Below are 16,996 nucleotides of genomic sequence, written 5' to 3' on the forward strand. Positions count from 1 at the left end.
TCAAGGCTACTGGACGGTCATTATTCAACTCATCGCTGATTTTTTAACCTTTGGTACTGGAATGATAATAATTAATGATTTCCAATTTTGGGGAATAACACCATTGTCTATGATTGATAGATGGATACATGTGAACATTGGAGCAGGTTGTTGACTACCTACACAGTTTCAGAACCTTATTATAAATACCATTTGGGCTCATGGACTTGTTCACTTTAGTCTTTACAAATTCATTACGAACCAAAATCTCTGCCAGACTCTTGTCTGAGTCCCCAAATCTTATCCTTTAAGGGGGCATTATACCATTGTAGGCAAAAAAAAAAAATTTTTACGAATATACAAATGCATCAATTAAAATGTTTGTTTCCTAGTATTGTATATATGTACCAAGTTTGAACGTAAATGGACTTGTCATAGAGAAGATATAAGCTCCCCATTACACTGAACACAGTAAAAACAACACTGAATCACAGTAATGCACTTTTTGATAAAATGTCTTGATTGAAAATATGCAAAACTATATATGTACATGTTGCTTGATATATGAACATTACATTGGTATACATTACATAGCATTATATTATGCATGGTTACCATGGTAACCAGATGCATACAAATGATGAATTACCACTTTACAGCTTATATCTTCTCTATGACAAGTCAATTTACGTTCAAACTTGGTACATATATACAATACTAGGAAACAAACATTTTAATTGATGCATTTGTATATTTGTAAAAAAAATTTTTTTTTTTGCCTTCAATGGTATAATGCCCCCTTAACATTTCCACAACAGAATCATTCTAAATTTTCAGATCATGAATGTCAAATCTACAATAAAAATCATTCAAATCATCAACAAAGTCTTCAGTGCAGTGTGCTAGCCCCATCGATGTGTTTTTATATCCAGTCACAGATTGCATTTTCTGCAAAGCAACTCAAATTATTTCCTTTAAAATTCGGTTCCAGCCTCAGTTTATAGTCTGCCTTTAGCCATTGGACCAATTCCATCTATTCCTTTCTGAATAGCTTTAACTTTCAATCTATCTCCATCTAAAAAGGCCTCCCTCTTTTGCTTAATTAACACAGCACTTCAGCTCCTTGGTAATCCACGGATTATTATTTGGGTGCAATTGAACAATCTTGCAAGGGATGACGGAATCGACACAGAAAATTGATGGACTCGAAAATAATTAAAGTCCATTCCAATTCCTTCAATTCAACACATTTTACTTTATTTTAAAATGTGATGCAATCAACAAAGTATGAGCGAATAACATTGGTTGATATAAAGTTTGTTTGTGATGTCAGCATGGCAGCATCAAATTCGACATTCCAAATACAGCATTGGAAACATTGAAATTCCGATGTTATTGATTCGTAACACCATATGCAATATTTAATTGCCACGACGCAACTGGGTAATCCGTTTCCTTGTACAAAAATAAAATGTCACCTTTGTCTTTAGGACTAGGTGCAAAATAGAGCAGATAGTCAGGTTCACCATGTTAACAAATATAATTTCTTTCAAGATTTTGGGATTAGCAAACCTGTACATTTTTGGAATCATCAGAGCATGGAGAATCCGAAAATCAATGTTGGCATTTGCACAGACACAGATTTTGGATTTTCAAAATGGCCGTATTCAAAATGGCTGTAGAAACTGACAGACTGCTGGAGGAAAGAGAAAGTCAAAAGCCCGCGGGATAATGAAGATAAAGAATTAATGAAGGTACCGAAAAATATTTTTCCCCACAGCAGAATGTATCAAAAGTGAATAAATACAAGGGACTTTGTAATCCCGGACTCTGAAAGACAATAGTGAATATCCGTAATTCATTGTGGAAAAGTGTACCGGCTTGGACTTCACTAATATTCCAATATAGTCAGGTTCGCTATGTTAACAAATATAATTTCGTTCAAAATTTTGGAGATTAGCAAAACTGTACATTTTTGAAATATTCAGAGCATAAGGAATCCAAAAAATAATGTTTACATTTGCGTAGACACCTTTGCGAAAATGACACTCAGGACAGTGATGAAGATAGTCAGGTTCACTATGTTAACAAATATAATTTCGTTCAAAATTTTGTGAGATTAGCAAAACTATACATTTTTGGAATATTCAGAGCATGAGGAATCCAAAAAATAATGTTGGCATTTGCGTAGACACCTTTGCGAAAATGACACTCAGGACAGTGATGAAGATAGTCAGGTTCACTATGTTAACAAATATAATTTCGTTCAAAATTTTGGGATTAGCAAACCTGTACATTTTTGGAATCTTCAGAGCATGGAGAATCCGAAAATCAATGTTGGCATTTGCACAGACACCTGCAAGGCCGCCATTTTGTATTTTCAAAATGGCCGCCATAAAATACATATTTTGCGCTATCTCGGCTTCGAGTCAACCGAGAAACTTAATTAAATATGCTAATCCTATGTTTTCTGGGTCAAGGAATCCAATAAAGGCCTCAAAATAGTGCTCAGGATTATACAAAAGCAACAAACAAAGGTAAATGAAAACCATTGTCTTTATATTTGTGATATAACTATTACATAATACATGATATTGCAAGTCCTTTGAAGTTATAGGTATATATATTGAAGGACGAGATTATATTATATTGAATTATGAATGCAGAGAATGAATGGGATGGCAACATAGAGAGTAACCCAGTTTTAGGACCGGCAGAGAAGATAACGGAGAAGGAAGTTGAGGAAGCAATAAAAGCAATGAAGAGTGGAAAAGCGGGAGGGCCGACGGGAGTTGTGGGAGATATGTTTAAGGCAGCAGGAAGTTGGGGTGTGAAGAGAATGACAGAGATCTGTAATCTGGTGGTGAAAGAAGGCCGCATTCCAGTGGATTGGGAACTGAGTACCCTTGTCCCTCTATACAAGGGAAAAGGTGACCCTCTGGAGTGTGGCTCGTATCGAGCGATAAAGTTATTGGAGCATGGAATGAAAGTATTGGAAAGGGTGTTGAAGAGGAGGATAAGGGAGAAAGTGAAGATCGACGAAATGCAGTTTGGATTTATGCCAGGAAGAGGAACGACAGACGCGCTTTTTATTGTGAGGCAGTTGCAGGAGAAGTACATGGAGAAGAGGAAGAAGTTGTTTCTTGGGTTTGTTGATCTGGAGAAAGCATTCGATAGGGTTCCACATGAAGTAGTGACATGGGCATTAAGGAAGTTAGGAGTGGAGGAATGGTTGATCAGAGTAGTGATGGCAATGTACAAAAGAGTGCGCACAGCTGTAAAGACGAAGGACGGAAACGGTGGTGAGTTTGAGGTGAAGGTGGGAGTGCATCAGGGGTCGGTACTAAGTCCACTACTATTTGCAGCTGTGATGGAGGTGCTGGCTCAGAACGTAAAGGAGGGTTTGCCGTGGGAGTTGTTGTATTCAGATGATCTGGTGTTGATTGCAGAAAGTATGGATGGACTGAAGGAGAAGACGAACAAGTGGAAGGAATGTATGGAGACAAAAGGTCTGAAGGTGAATATCGGAAAAACGAAGGTGATGGCAACTGGTAAAGCATGTGGTGAGGTGGAAAGAACTGGGAAGTGACCGTGTGCTGTGTGCAGGAAGGGTGTCGGAGTGAACTCCATTCAATGTACAATGTGCGTTGAGTGGGTTCATCAAAAATGTAGTGGTTTGAGAGGGTCATTAACCAGTGTCGCAGCGACATTCAAGTGTAAGGTGTGCACAGAGGGAGCTCCAGATGGAGGAAATGTTGAGTTGGATCTTGGAGACAGCGTGAAGCTGGAAGGTGTGAAAACATTTTGTTACCTAGGAGACATGCTGAATGGAGAAGGTGGACCAGACTCGGCAACGGTTGCTAGAGTGAGATGTGCATGGAAGAAGTTTCGGGAACTGAGAGGCGTGCTGACGAGGACGGGAGTGTCGTTGAAGCTGAAGGAAAAGGTGGAAAGGTGTATGCTGCATGTGTGAGAAGTGTTGTGATTTATGGGAGCGAGACATGGGTAATGAACGTAGAGCAGCAACGAAGGCTGGAAAGGGTGGAAATGCGAATGGTTCGGTGGATGTGTGGAGTATCGTTGAATGACAGGAAGCCAAATGATGAATTGCGAAAGATGATGGGAATAGAGCCTGTGATGGATGCTGTGAAGAGAAACAGTTTAAGATGGTTTGGTCATGTGTTGAGGAAGGATGAAAGTGACTGGTTGAGAAGAGTGATGGAAATGAATGTGGAAGGAAGTAGAGGACGGGGAAGACCGAGAAAGACTTGGCTAAAGATGGTGGAAGAAGAAATGCGGGCAAGGGGGTTAACAAGGAGAGATGCAGAAAATAGGGCAAAATGGAGAAGATTGTCATGGGGACCGCAAGGCTAACCCCCGCTCTTGCAGGGAAAATGGCCTTAAAATGCATGTTGTTGTTGTTGTTGTTGTTGTTGTTGTTTGAAGTTATAGGTATGGGTTTATAAAGCAAGAAAGCAGCCTTGTTAGTATCAGATTGATCTATAAGTCCTATACACAGGATCTACTAGGTCTATACCGTTCAGGAATATATGCTTTTACAGATCTTCATCAATGTCCTGAGTGTCATTTTCACAAAGGTGTCTACGCAAATGCCAACATTAATTTTTGGATTCGTCATGCTCTGAATATTCCAAAAATGTATAGTTTTGCTAATCTCCAAAAATTTTGAACGAAAAAACATCGTGAACCTGACTAAGAGTGGGGGTAAAGAGAAAAGGGAGGAATGGACTGGCAATGCTGGAGTGGAAATTGGACTTCTGGGAACTTTCTGAACTCGACTTGGACGTTCGGTTAACTTGAAATATTCCTGGAGAACCTGAAACCGTTACCATTTAGCTTGCCGATAGTCATTATAGTGTTAGCAAAATATCTTAACGATTGTAAAAACATAGGCTGGAGGTGGTTGTATGTCTGGAATTGAAAAAAAAGAAGCAAAAAGCTCGAATTGCACTGCCAATGGGATAAACCAGGTGAGGTGGTGGTGGTGGTGGTGGTGGTGTCGCAGCCATCATCGAATGCATGTTGGACTGAGATTCGATTTTCAATTTTTGCCTACCACCTGCATCATTGCTGAGGTGTGGCTGCACAGCTGATGCGGTGTCCCTGCTCATTTGAAATTGCCGCAGGGTGCTGGCAAAAACCCACCTACTAAAACATTTGGTAGACCGAGTGTAACGTCCATTAAGGGACAACACACACACACACACTGTTACCTCGTCCGACCTGTGAAACCCCAGGACAGTTTATAGCTGGGTCGGGATTGAAATCCAGGCCGCTCTAGACAGCTCGGAGGGGAGTGTGCGTACGTCTTGGCTATCGTCGCAGCAGAGATGGTGATTGTCATTGCTTTTAAAACAACTGTGACTTCTCAGGAGAGTTATGACGTCATCACTGACAGTTATAAATGTGCCAAAGAGGAACAATCTTCACGATTCTTCTGCTTCCAGCTCGAGGGAATAGAGCGGATTGTGGAAGACGAGTGGTTTGTACAGTTGTGTAGCTCGAGACCTGAAACGAGATATGTCCTGGTACTTCTGGGTTAGATCGGTGGCTGGCAACTGAACATCCATGCACACTGGGTTTTGAATAAACAGGGGAAGGCTTCGGGCCTTGTAGTTCTGGGGGTCTGATTGGAAACGCTGCTGCCCGTGTCTGCGGTGATTTTCTGCTGCTATAGCTAGTCCGTTCGGTTTGCTTCCAACTGTTGAGTCCTCTGTTGTGGTACGAGTTGGAGATCCATCTGCCGCTTCACCCTCAATCTTGCGTTCATCACCCAAATGGCCACCACATGCCGCTTCCCACCTAACGGGTCTTGCGACTGGTTGACGACTGCTCGCCGAATCCGGCAATGCTGGCGGTATTCCTGTGTCTGCCTCTGAAAAGGTAAAGACCTCTGGTTCCTTGGAGTGCCGTGGAGACTGAAAAACCACCGAGCTGTCCTTGTGTCTGATCAAAATGTCATTCTCGGAATGCCGTGAAGCCAAGGCCAGTTCAAATCCATTTTTCATTCTCCTTGTAGTTTGTTCATCCTCTTTCTTTATTCGAGTCATATTAACATTCTGAGGAAGCTGATCCGGTACTTTCGCTAATCCAGGGCGCTGTGCATCATCTTCCTGCACCTTCAGGTTCTCAAATCCAGGTTCGACAAGTGCTGTGTTGAGTTCCTTCAATAGTCGGGGAAGCTCTCCGAGTTTATGTGCAAGTTCCTGTGAAGGAAAGTAACATGTTCAGTGTTCATTCCAAATACCCCATACTTAAACAGGTAAACTTATACTTCTTACCTGCTGCTATACCACCGAAGGTGGACGGAAGCTATGTTTTCACCCATGTCTGTTTGTGAGAAGATATCTCAAAGTTTTGGACGAAACTTGGTGGAGAGGTTGGTTGTGTGACAAGGCCAAATAGATTCGATTTTGATGAAGATCCGGATACTATAATTTTTTAATTTCTTAAGTGATCCTTCACAATTGAGATAAGGGGCCAAAAACGATTTCTGGCACGATATCTGAAAATGTTGGGGATGAGTTATGACAAAATTTGCTAGATTAGTTGATTATGTGACAAGAACAAGCCAATTCGATTTTGGTTCAGGTTCGGATACAGAATTGGCCTATCGTTGGGATACAAAGTGTAAACTGTTCGGTCTGGCGGAGGTACGCTCTCTACCGAGTGCCGGTCTAGTTATGCATGCATTCTCGGAATGCCGTGAAGCCAAGGCCAGTTCAAATCCATTTTTCATTCTCTTTGTAGTTGGTGTGTCTGATTGGTGTGTCTTGTGTCTGATGAAAATGTTATTCTCGGAATGCCGTGGCCAGCAGGAAGTATTCTGGTTGTGGAGAAGAGATTCATGTTGTGACCTTTCTGCATTGTTTGACACTTTTCAATTTAACATGATCAGCATGTGTTGGGAGTCGTTGCATGAAGCCAATTTCCACTATGCAGGCCGACTCGGAATGCTAAACATTTTCCTCAAAGCAATAACACATGAGGGGCATGACAATTACAAAAGAATGAACAGAACAATACATTACAATGGACAACACGATTCGATACACACTCACAAGATTAACCACCTGTATCATTACCGTGGGGGTGGCAGGATAGCCTCGGCCCTACGTGTACACTCATCTCAGCCATCTAGCTTAGGTTTGAATCTTGACCCACCTATAAATTGTCATCTTGGTGTTTTGGATGCAGGTGAGGCATCAATGGGTTGGCCATCCCTCGGATGGACATCAAGCCAGAACACCCGTGTGCTAGCACCGGTTGGAGTTGGATGTTAAAGGCCCTACAGTTGATTTTGCATGAAGGAGGCGAGTTATCGTCGGAACCCTGAACAAATTACGCTATTGATTCCTGGCCAAATCACATTCCGTCAAAACTCGGGCATGGCTAGCAGATTCATGAAAGATTTGGGCTGAAAATGCTACCCACAGGAAGGCGAGAATAATTGGGGTCGTTAAATAAGTAGGCCGAATAGATCAGTAGGACTACACAAATTAAAAGGCATCAAATTACCAACATGTGATCCCAAGGAATTGGCGGTACCCAACATGTAATCCCAAGGAATTGGCGGTACCCAACATGTAATCCCAAGGAATTGGTGGTACCCAACATGTAATCCCAAGGAATTGGCGGTACCCAACACGTGATCCCAAGGAATTGGTGGTACCCAACATGTGATCTCAAGGAATTTTCGATGCCCAACATGTGATCCCAAGGAATTGGCGGTACCCAACATGTAATCCCAAGGAATTGGCGGTACCCAACATGTAATCCCAAGGAATTGGTGGTACCCAACATGTAATCCCAAGGAATTGGCGGTACCCAACATGTGATCCCAAGGAATTGGTGGTACCCAACATGTGATCTCAAGGAATTTTCGATGCCCAACATGTGATCCCAAGGAATTGGCGATACCCAACATGTGATCCCAAGGAATCGGCGATACCCAACATGTGATCCCAAGGAATCGGCGGTACCCAACATGTGATCCCAAGGAATTGGCGGTACCCAACATGTGATCCCAAAGAATTGGCGGTACCCAACATGTGATCCCAAAGAATTGGTGGTACTCAACATGTGATCCCAAGGAATTGGTGGTACCCAACATGTGATCCCAAGGAATTGGCGGTACCCAACATGTAATCCCAAGGAATTGGCGGTACCCAACATGTGATCCCAAAGAATTGGCGGTACCCAACATGTGATCCCAAAGAATTGGCGGTACCCAACATGTGATCCCAAAGAATTGGCGGTACCCAACATGTAATCCCAAGGCATTGGCGGTACCCAACTTGTAATCCCAAGGAATCCGCAGTGCCCAACATGTGATCCCAAGGAATTGGTGGTACCCAACATGTAATCCCAAGGAATTGGCGGAACCCAACATGTGATCCCAAGGCATTGGCGGTACCCAACATGTGATCCCAAGGAATTTGCGATGCCCAACATGTGATCACAAGGAATCGGCGATACCCAACATGTGATCCCAAGGAATCAGTGGTACCCAACATGCGATCCCAAGGAATTGGCGATACCCAACATGTGATCCCAAAGAATCGGCGGTACCCAACATGCGATCCCAAGGAATTGGTGGTACTCAACATGTGATCCCAAGGAATTGGGGGTACCCAACATGTGATCCCAAGGAATTGGCGGTACCCAACATGTGATCCCAAGGAATTGGCGATACTCAACATGTGATCCCAAGGAATCAGCGGTACCCAACATCCGATCCCAAGGAATTGGCGATACCCAACATGTGATCCCAAGGAATCGGCGGTACCCAACATGCGATCCCAAGGAATTGGTGGTACTCAACATGTGATCCCAAGGAATTGGGGGTACCCAACGTGTGATCCCAAGGAATTGGCGGTACCCAACATGTAATCCCACGGAATCCGCAGTGCCCGACGTGCGATCCCAATGGTTTATTTCCCAAATAGGTGGCAGAACTTGCACAATCATGGCTCTCACCAATTGGGCAAATCGAAAAGCCAATGTCCAACTCCAATCAAAATGGCAGCTTGTACGGGCACCTGATTTGTAAGAAGAGATTCGGCCAGCAACGAGTGCAAGCAGGACAGCTCACGACCAAGATCCACATGGCTTTGGGGCGTTGTTGGTACATGGGGTGCAGGGTGAGCACTGGAAACGTCCGCAAGGAAGTAGTGCATCCGTACGCTCTGTTTGTCCACAAAGCTGCTCACGAACACCATGGTCTTGTCCCTTTCACTGAATCTACGCAAAGGAACAAGTTAAAATGGTCACATTATTTTTTTTGGGGTTTTTTTTTTTTGTATACAACATCGAGGCTCGTGTAAGAGCTAAAACTGTGCTGATTACTGTGCTTCGCTTCGTAAAACACATTACTGTGCTTCCACAGAATTGCAATGTCGTTTTGCATGTTGTCACCTTATCCATATAAAATACATTCCTATAATGCATTGTCCTTCATTTTTCCAACTTTTCGAATTCCACAAAGTACTTGGTCACCTATTCAAGTTTTGCTACATTTTTTAAACTCCAGGGTGAGTCATAAGTCCCAGGACACGGTTTTAGCTGCTTATACAAGATTTGTTTATATAATACATTTATACTTCTTGTACACCACTCCTTTCCTATGCCATCTCCCAGGTACTGCATAACGTCATTGCCGGGCCCCCTGGACATCATTGGATAACCCCTGGCGTCATTGGACGCGCGCTGAAAGGGAGTACTCAGTTTTCACTCCTGTTGTTTGTTTGTTGGTTTTCTTGTTTGTTTTCTTGTTTGTCAGGGTGATATCTCAGCCATCCTTTGAGCTAGGAAGCTAAAATTTCTGCACAATAGTGAGCAAGTGCTTTGGCAAAAATTACATTTTTTTTTTTTTTTTTTTTTTTTTTTTTTTTTTTTTTTTTTTTTTTTTTTTTTTTTTTTTTTTTTTTTTCCTATACTGAATCGAGGCTCGTGAAAGAGCTGACAACCGCGAGGGAAAGACAAAGACAGTACATGGGGACCGCGAGGGAAAGACAGTACATAGGGACCGCGAGGGAAAGACAAAAACAGCACATGGGGACCGCGAGGGAAAGACAAAGACAGCACATAGGGACCGCGAGGGAAAGACAAAGACAGTACATGGGGACCGCGAGGGAAAGACAAAAACAGCACATGGGGACCGCGAGGGAAAGACAGTACATGGGGACCGCGAGGGAAAGACAAAAACAGCACATGGGGACCGCGAGGGAAAGACAAAAACAGCACATGGGGACCGCGAGGGAAAGACAAAGACAGTACATGGGGACCACGAGGGAAAGACAAAAACAGCACATGGGGACCGCGAGGGAAAGACAAAGACAGTACATGGGGACCGCGAGGGAAAGACAGTACATGGGGACCGCGAGGGAAAGACAGTACATGGGGACCGCGAGGGAAAGACAAAAACAGCACATGGGGACCGCGAGGGAAAGACAAAGACAGTACATGGGGACCGCGAGGGAAAGACAGTACATGGGGACCGCGAGGGAATTAATCAATTAATTGATTAGTTATTTAATTATTTATCGCTTAAGTCCTTATTTATTTCCTTTCTCACCTGGGCATTATCTCAGGCACCCTTTGAGCTATGAAGCTGATATTTGGACATGACAATGACCAAGTAATTTGTCTGTAAAGACTGACTATTTTTGATTTATCAATTGATCGATTAATTATTTAATTATTCGATCAATGACTTCATTCATTAATTTTTTTTAAGTTACAGATTCAGATGAAACAGTGGTGGTTTCAGTATTCTGTTAGCCAATTGATTTAATTATTTAATGATTATTATTTATTTATTTTCATTATTAATCATTTATTTATTTTCTTTCTCATCTGGGCAATATCTCAGGCACCTTTTGAGATGGGAAGCTAATATTTGGACATGAACGTGACCAAGTGATGTGGCTATCAAGGATATTTTTGATTTATTGATTAATCAATTAAATCGATTTATTATTAAATTTTTCTATTTATTACTTAATTGTCAAAACGTTACGGATTCGGATGAAATGGTGGTGGTTTAGGTATGCTATTAGCCAATTGATTAAGAAATGAATTATTTTATGGCAATGTCGCATGCTGGGGGATATGTTATTTATTTATTTTGGTGGTGTACTTTGAATACATGTAGCTCTACTTGTTTTTTTTTTTCAGATAATACAAATAATACATTAAACCACCATGGCATACACCAATCCATTTCCAGTGGAAGAGAGGCTCGTAGCAGTGGTGTGGTACCACAAGAGGAGAAACACAAACAAGATGATGAAAACAGGTGCAAGAAGACTGAGGAGCGTTTTGGAAATCCAGCACCGTCAAAATCAAATCTTCATCTTTGGGAAAAAGGCATTTTAGACTGGAAGTGTACTCGACAGCAAGCGGAGCAGACGACCAAAAATTCGCGATTTGGGAATTCAAAACATTAAAACATCCGTTCTCAGATCTCCAAAAAAATCATTATGGAAACGTTCTGCAGAGTTGGGTGTTCTGTATTCATCGTTACGTCACACAATGAAAGATGACCTTCAGATGAAACCATGTAAACCAACTGTCATTTGTGAATTGTCAGATGCAGATGAAGAAAACAGGTTGACAACTCTTGACACTACGACAGCACTTCAATACAATTCCTAAAACATCAAAGATGTTTTGTGATGAGTGTGCTGTTTACCTCAGTTCATCTCCACGCAATGTTTACTTTTAAAGTGATGCTAATCCACATTATGTCGAAGAAGTGCAAGACCATCCACCACATGTTTTGGTTTGGGCGACGTTATCGGCCCACCACCTCATGGGTCCCTACTTTTTTTGATGCATCAGTCAACCAGCAGTCATGTCTACATATGTTCGAGAATTACCTCACACCTGAACTTCAACGACGTGAACAAACATTTTATTAGTGTAATATATTATTATTACTCCTGTTATGTATTATTCTTATGACTGTAACGTGTTATTACTCCTGAGGTTTATGGCTCACCCTGGTAGCTGGTATAAACAAATCTTGTATAAGCAGCTGGAGTCATGCCCTGGGACTTATGACTCACCCTGTACATACTACATACCCGTTGTGCCATTACCATGTTAAAGTTTTTACAGAGTACAAACAAAACTTCATGCGATACTCGTTTAGCATGTTGTTCAAAACTACTCCCATGACAAGACACTTCTGGCTCTTCTTCTACGTTTCAAATTAAAGTTGTCGACATTGTTTCCAAATCGTTGTGTTTTACTTGTTGTTGTTGTTGTTGCTTCACCGGGATGTTGGCCCTACCAGCGTATGTTTCTCATTGATGAGCCTGATTTACATGGTCTGTTAACCATTTCAAATCGTGCACCCTGATATTAAACCATTAAAAGTTTGCGATTATCAACAAATCTGACGAGGAACATATCCGACAACATGATGGGAGCGCACTCATCTCTGAGCTGTCAAGTGTGGGTTTCATTCCCAACCCGAATGTAAGCTCGCATCAGTGCCGTGCATGCGGGGTCGGTGTTGCATCAAAGTCTGTCGTCCCTCAGATGGACGTTAAACCGGCTGTCCCATCTGCTAGCAGCCCGAAGATGCAGTGGATACCGCATCGGCGACACAGCCATACCTCCGTGATGATGCAAACAGCGGGTCAAAGTCGTAATGCAATCCCGATCCAACATGCATTCGCTAACAAGGACTGGGGCAAAGACAGAAATAGAAGAAAAAGGGTACGGGGACGGTGAGAGGACTACAACCACAAAATCACAACCACCGAGCCTCATAGTTTTTCTTACGAAGAGAAGTTTGCGATGCGTTGGACGACACAGGCCACACGTGTCAGGGCATTGCTCGCAGGATCGGTCGGCGGAGAAGGGGCCAAGTCAAACAGGCTCGGGGACACGAGGGCCGGACACAGTAGACGAAGGAAGAGCGAGGCACTGACGAGGCGCTCGGTGAGCTCAGGGCGTCCTCGTTCCTCACACTGAACTCTCCATGATGAGAAAACCTCACGCAGTTCCTGAGGGAAGATGCTGAACAGAGGATACAACGGGTTTTGTGATGTTAAACATCATTATCGATCTACCATGTAAAACACAATGCCAGTTTGGGTGTTTGTACCGATGTTTGTCCCCATTCATAAGGTAGATTTGAAAGGCCAATCTTTTAACACGAATGTGTGTTCACTACGGTCTATTTATTTGTGAGGATAAAACAAACTCGAAAAACATTTTCCATAAAAGAGTGATTTTGTCTCTTCTATTGGAATTGTAGACGGCGGCTTGCGAAACCGAGCCTCAAGGGCGGTGTACAGAAGGGTTTTTTAAAGATAATAAATACAAGGAGCAGGGAGGTGAAATTCACTGCACATGATGTGCAACACACACACAGAGTAAAACGAGTGTTCGTTTCCGTCTGTAGGATACCTGATAAATAAAGATGATGTCAGAACACCTGACACTAGGCCGAGGCTTCAGACTTTGGCACGCTCACGCGGCTGCACCGTCGAATAAACTGTTCTAACCCGTCATTTCTGACGAGCTTTTTACGAGTTATAACATAACTCATTGGAGGTGAATGCAAGGAGGTAGTGGGGAGCGACAGTTGGGTTGAAGAAACTGAATCTCCGACGGACCCCAAATATCGCCAGGATTTTACGTTTAACTCGGAGCACCGTCGAGCTGCCTTCCACTCGGGTGTCGATGTTCGAAGTTGATTTTTTTGGAGAAATTTACGGAAGAAAGAACAAAACAACTGCTTGTTCCTCTTACAGCCAAATCCAAACACCATGAGAATCCATGGAGTAAAATAAAAAATTTTAAAAAACCACCTTTAGAGGCCATTTTTCCCCGCAAAGCGGGGGTTTGCCTTTTTCGGGAACCGTGGTTGTTGTTGTTTTTTTTTTGTTTGTTTTTTTGGTCCCCTTTTTGAAGCAATGTTTTACGGCCGGATGCCCTTCCTGACGCCAACCCTTTTTGCCGCCTTTAACGACAAACAGGGAATTACCAGTGAACTGGTACTCAATTAGCCGACCTCGGAAGGATGACAGGCTGAGTCAACCCCCCTGGCGTTAATTCAGCAATCGACCGGGATTCGAACCCAGGATCCTGGGATCCTAAGCCGGCACCCTAGCCGCTAGCCCAACACCAGGGTTGGAGTAAAATAAGACTGTAAATAAATGGCTGCTGGTTACTTTGGTGCTGGGTGTGTGGTTGTGACGTTGATTTAATGCCTCCTGTTCCCAGCAAGCTGGTACTCATTTTGTCAACCTCGGAAGTATGACGGGTTGTCAACCCACCTGGTGTGAATTCAACGCACGACAGGGGCTCAAACGATCAGGACCCTAAGATCTGAAGCCTGCCACCTTAACCGCCAAGCGAACACCAGGCTTATTAAATTCAATGATCCAACATCAAAATGAATCGTCTGCGAGCAGGTTATTGCGTTGTTGGAAATATATCATAACCTGCCCTTTGGTACCAATTAATGGCGGAAAAACCTCTCCCAAGTTTGAGTGAGGTTCATTGTTTGGAACAGATTTTGAGAGTTGTTAGGCCTTTGGCTACTTACGCAATGGAGTCCAAGATCCGGTCCAACCCCGATTGGCATCGACTCAGGAACCATTGTCTGTTTCTCCGCAGATCACTTTGCCCACATTTCTCAGGCTCCAGCCGCCATGTTCCATGGACCGATTTGCACACATCATTGACGAAAGGACCTTGGGAGGGAAGGATAAGATGGCAACATGTGGATTTTGGCAGAGCTGAGTGCTTTAGTGATGCAAAGGGTAACAGATTGATCTGAATGTTCCGTTATGACTACACATGGCTTGGGGAGAGGAGCAAAGCAAGGCCTTCCTGGAGTAAGGTCGAAGAGATGGGACAAACAGGATAATGGAGATACAAAAGGAAGTATAATCTCTACTTATTTAACCTCTCCAATTATCCGTCCCCTTCTTGTGGTTTTGGCCCAAGTCTTTCACGAACCGGCTGGCCATTTTAACATTTTTGGTCTCTTCAAAGGACAACCTTGAGGGACGACATTTTGAAGCTGGCGATGCAAAGAAGTCAATGGTTCCGAGATACCAATGAATATTATTTGTCATAAAAGCACATACCAATCTATCCGTGCAGTTCCCCCATTTTAATTACGTGCACTGGGAAGCCAGTCGAGGATAAAAATCATTCCCGGTGACCCCCAAAGGAACCAAACCAATGTTCTGACGGACTGGCACCACGGTGGATTTGGGGTGGTACGCACGCCCACACCTGTCTGCCATTTTACAGACAAATGCCAGCTCTCTTAAGCCCGAGTGTTGTTTGGACGCCATTTTTAAGCTCGCCAGAGGAGAGGGTATTGCATTTGAGTCCGTTTGTTTGTTACTTGCAAAATCGAAGATTTTTCAAAGTACAGTATATTGGTCGGTTGCGTTTGTGGTTCTGTCTGTCTGTCTGTCTGTCTGTCTGTCTGTCTGTCTGTCACCGGCCTACAGGTCACAATTTTCAACCGATCTTCACGAAACTTCACCAAATGATAGAGTTGGTCAAAAGCAACAAGCCTATTGTTTTTGGGGTCAAAAGTTCAAAAGGTCAACATAGGCCAAAGGCCACCAACTTTGTTAAATTTCAAAAATCCTCAATTTTCATCCAATTGACTTGAAATTTGGAAAGAGGACTTGCATATCTGGTCACTGAATTCAACCACCAAGTATATTTGAGGTCAACATAGGCCAAAATGTCAACATAGGCCAAAAGGTCAACATAGGCCAAATTTCTAAAATCCTCAATTTTCATCCAATTGACTTGAAATTTGGAAAGAGGACTTGCATATCTGGTCACTGAATTCAACCACCAAGTATATTTGAGGTCAACATAGGCCAAAATGTCAACATAGGCCAAAAGGTCAACAAAGGCTAAATTTCTAAAATCACCAATTTTCATCCAATTGACTTGAAATTCGAAGAGGATTTACATATCTGGTCACTGAATTCAACCACCACGTATTTTTGAGGTCAATATAGGCCAAGTTTTTAAAATCCTCAATTTTCATCCGATTGACTTGACAATTGAACAGCATTTGTGTATTGCCTCACTGAATTGGGAAACCAACTATTTGTAATGTCAAAGGTCAAAGGTCAACTCAATGTTAACCTTCTAAAATCATCATTTTTCATCTAAAAAAATCGTCACTTTTCATCCTATTGAGCCGAGCTTTGATCAAGATCGTCAACTTTAATCTTGAAGAAATTGACAATTTGCTGTATTAATGGAAACCTTTGGGGGGGGGGGGGGGGGATTTTTGCAAGTATCGTGCTCTGCATGACGTCTTCTTGTCTGTTTGTGAACAGGATATCTCAAAATGTTGTGGACAGATTCGGACAAAATTTGGTGGAGTGGTTGGGTATGTGACAAGGACTAATTGATTCGACTTTGGTGAAGATTCAAATGCGGATCCGGATCAGATAATTTTTTAAAAGTGATTCTTCACCATTGAGTATCGTTTAGGCCAAAAACGATATGTAGCATGATATTTCAAAAAGTTGTCTTTGATTTATGACAAAACTTGGTGGATGAGTTGGGTAAGTGACAAGAACAAGCCGATTAGATTTTGGTTCAGGTCCAAATCCAGATCCGACCTGTCAGTGGGATACAAAACGTAAACTGTTCAGCCTGGCGGAGGTATGCTCTCTACCGAATGCCGTTATAGTTGTGGCATGTGCTGCCATTTGCTTGGTTATTAGAGTGAAAATAATAATAATCTATGGATTTGTGCATCGTCAATCCTGTTATTGATCTGGCATTTACTTGTACTTCCAATCCTCCATGAGGGTCATCTCAAAAATTGCTTCAACCTACCTAGCTCAATAGACATAGTACCATAGGCCTACTTCGTTCATGGCACATTGCTCTGCATGATCTTCGTCCCATTCGATTCATTTTGTCAAACATGAAACGAACCTTTTGATTCCAGTACATACAGTCCTAACGTAGTGGATGT

General features: G+C 42.7%; 1 protein-coding gene across 2 annotated transcripts in view; it reads right to left on the bottom strand.

Annotated features, from left to right (window-relative positions):
* Positions 1-1,214: 1,214 nt before the first annotated feature.
* LOC137432808 (disabled homolog 2-interacting protein-like) overlaps positions 1,215-16,996 on the bottom strand; it is a 43,433-nt gene continuing 27,651 nt past the window's right edge. For both annotated transcript variants that reach the window (XM_068125034.2, XM_078783642.1), the window contains exons 6-9: positions 14,570-14,717; positions 12,796-13,032; positions 9,042-9,243; positions 1,215-6,206 (exon numbers count right to left, since the gene is read on the bottom strand). In XM_068125034.2, the coding sequence (XP_067981135.2) occupies positions 5,427-6,206; positions 9,042-9,243; positions 12,796-13,032; positions 14,570-14,717 (1,367 nt within the window). In that variant the 3' untranslated portion in view covers positions 1,215-5,426. The remainder of the gene's footprint in view (positions 6,207-9,041; positions 9,244-12,795; positions 13,033-14,569; positions 14,718-16,996) is intronic.

Source organism: Myxine glutinosa, chromosome 8 (genome assembly GCF_964187855.1).
Source record: "Myxine glutinosa chromosome 8, kmMyxGlut1.1, whole genome shotgun sequence".
Classification (NCBI taxonomy): domain Eukaryota; kingdom Metazoa; phylum Chordata; class Myxini; order Myxiniformes; family Myxinidae; genus Myxine; species Myxine glutinosa.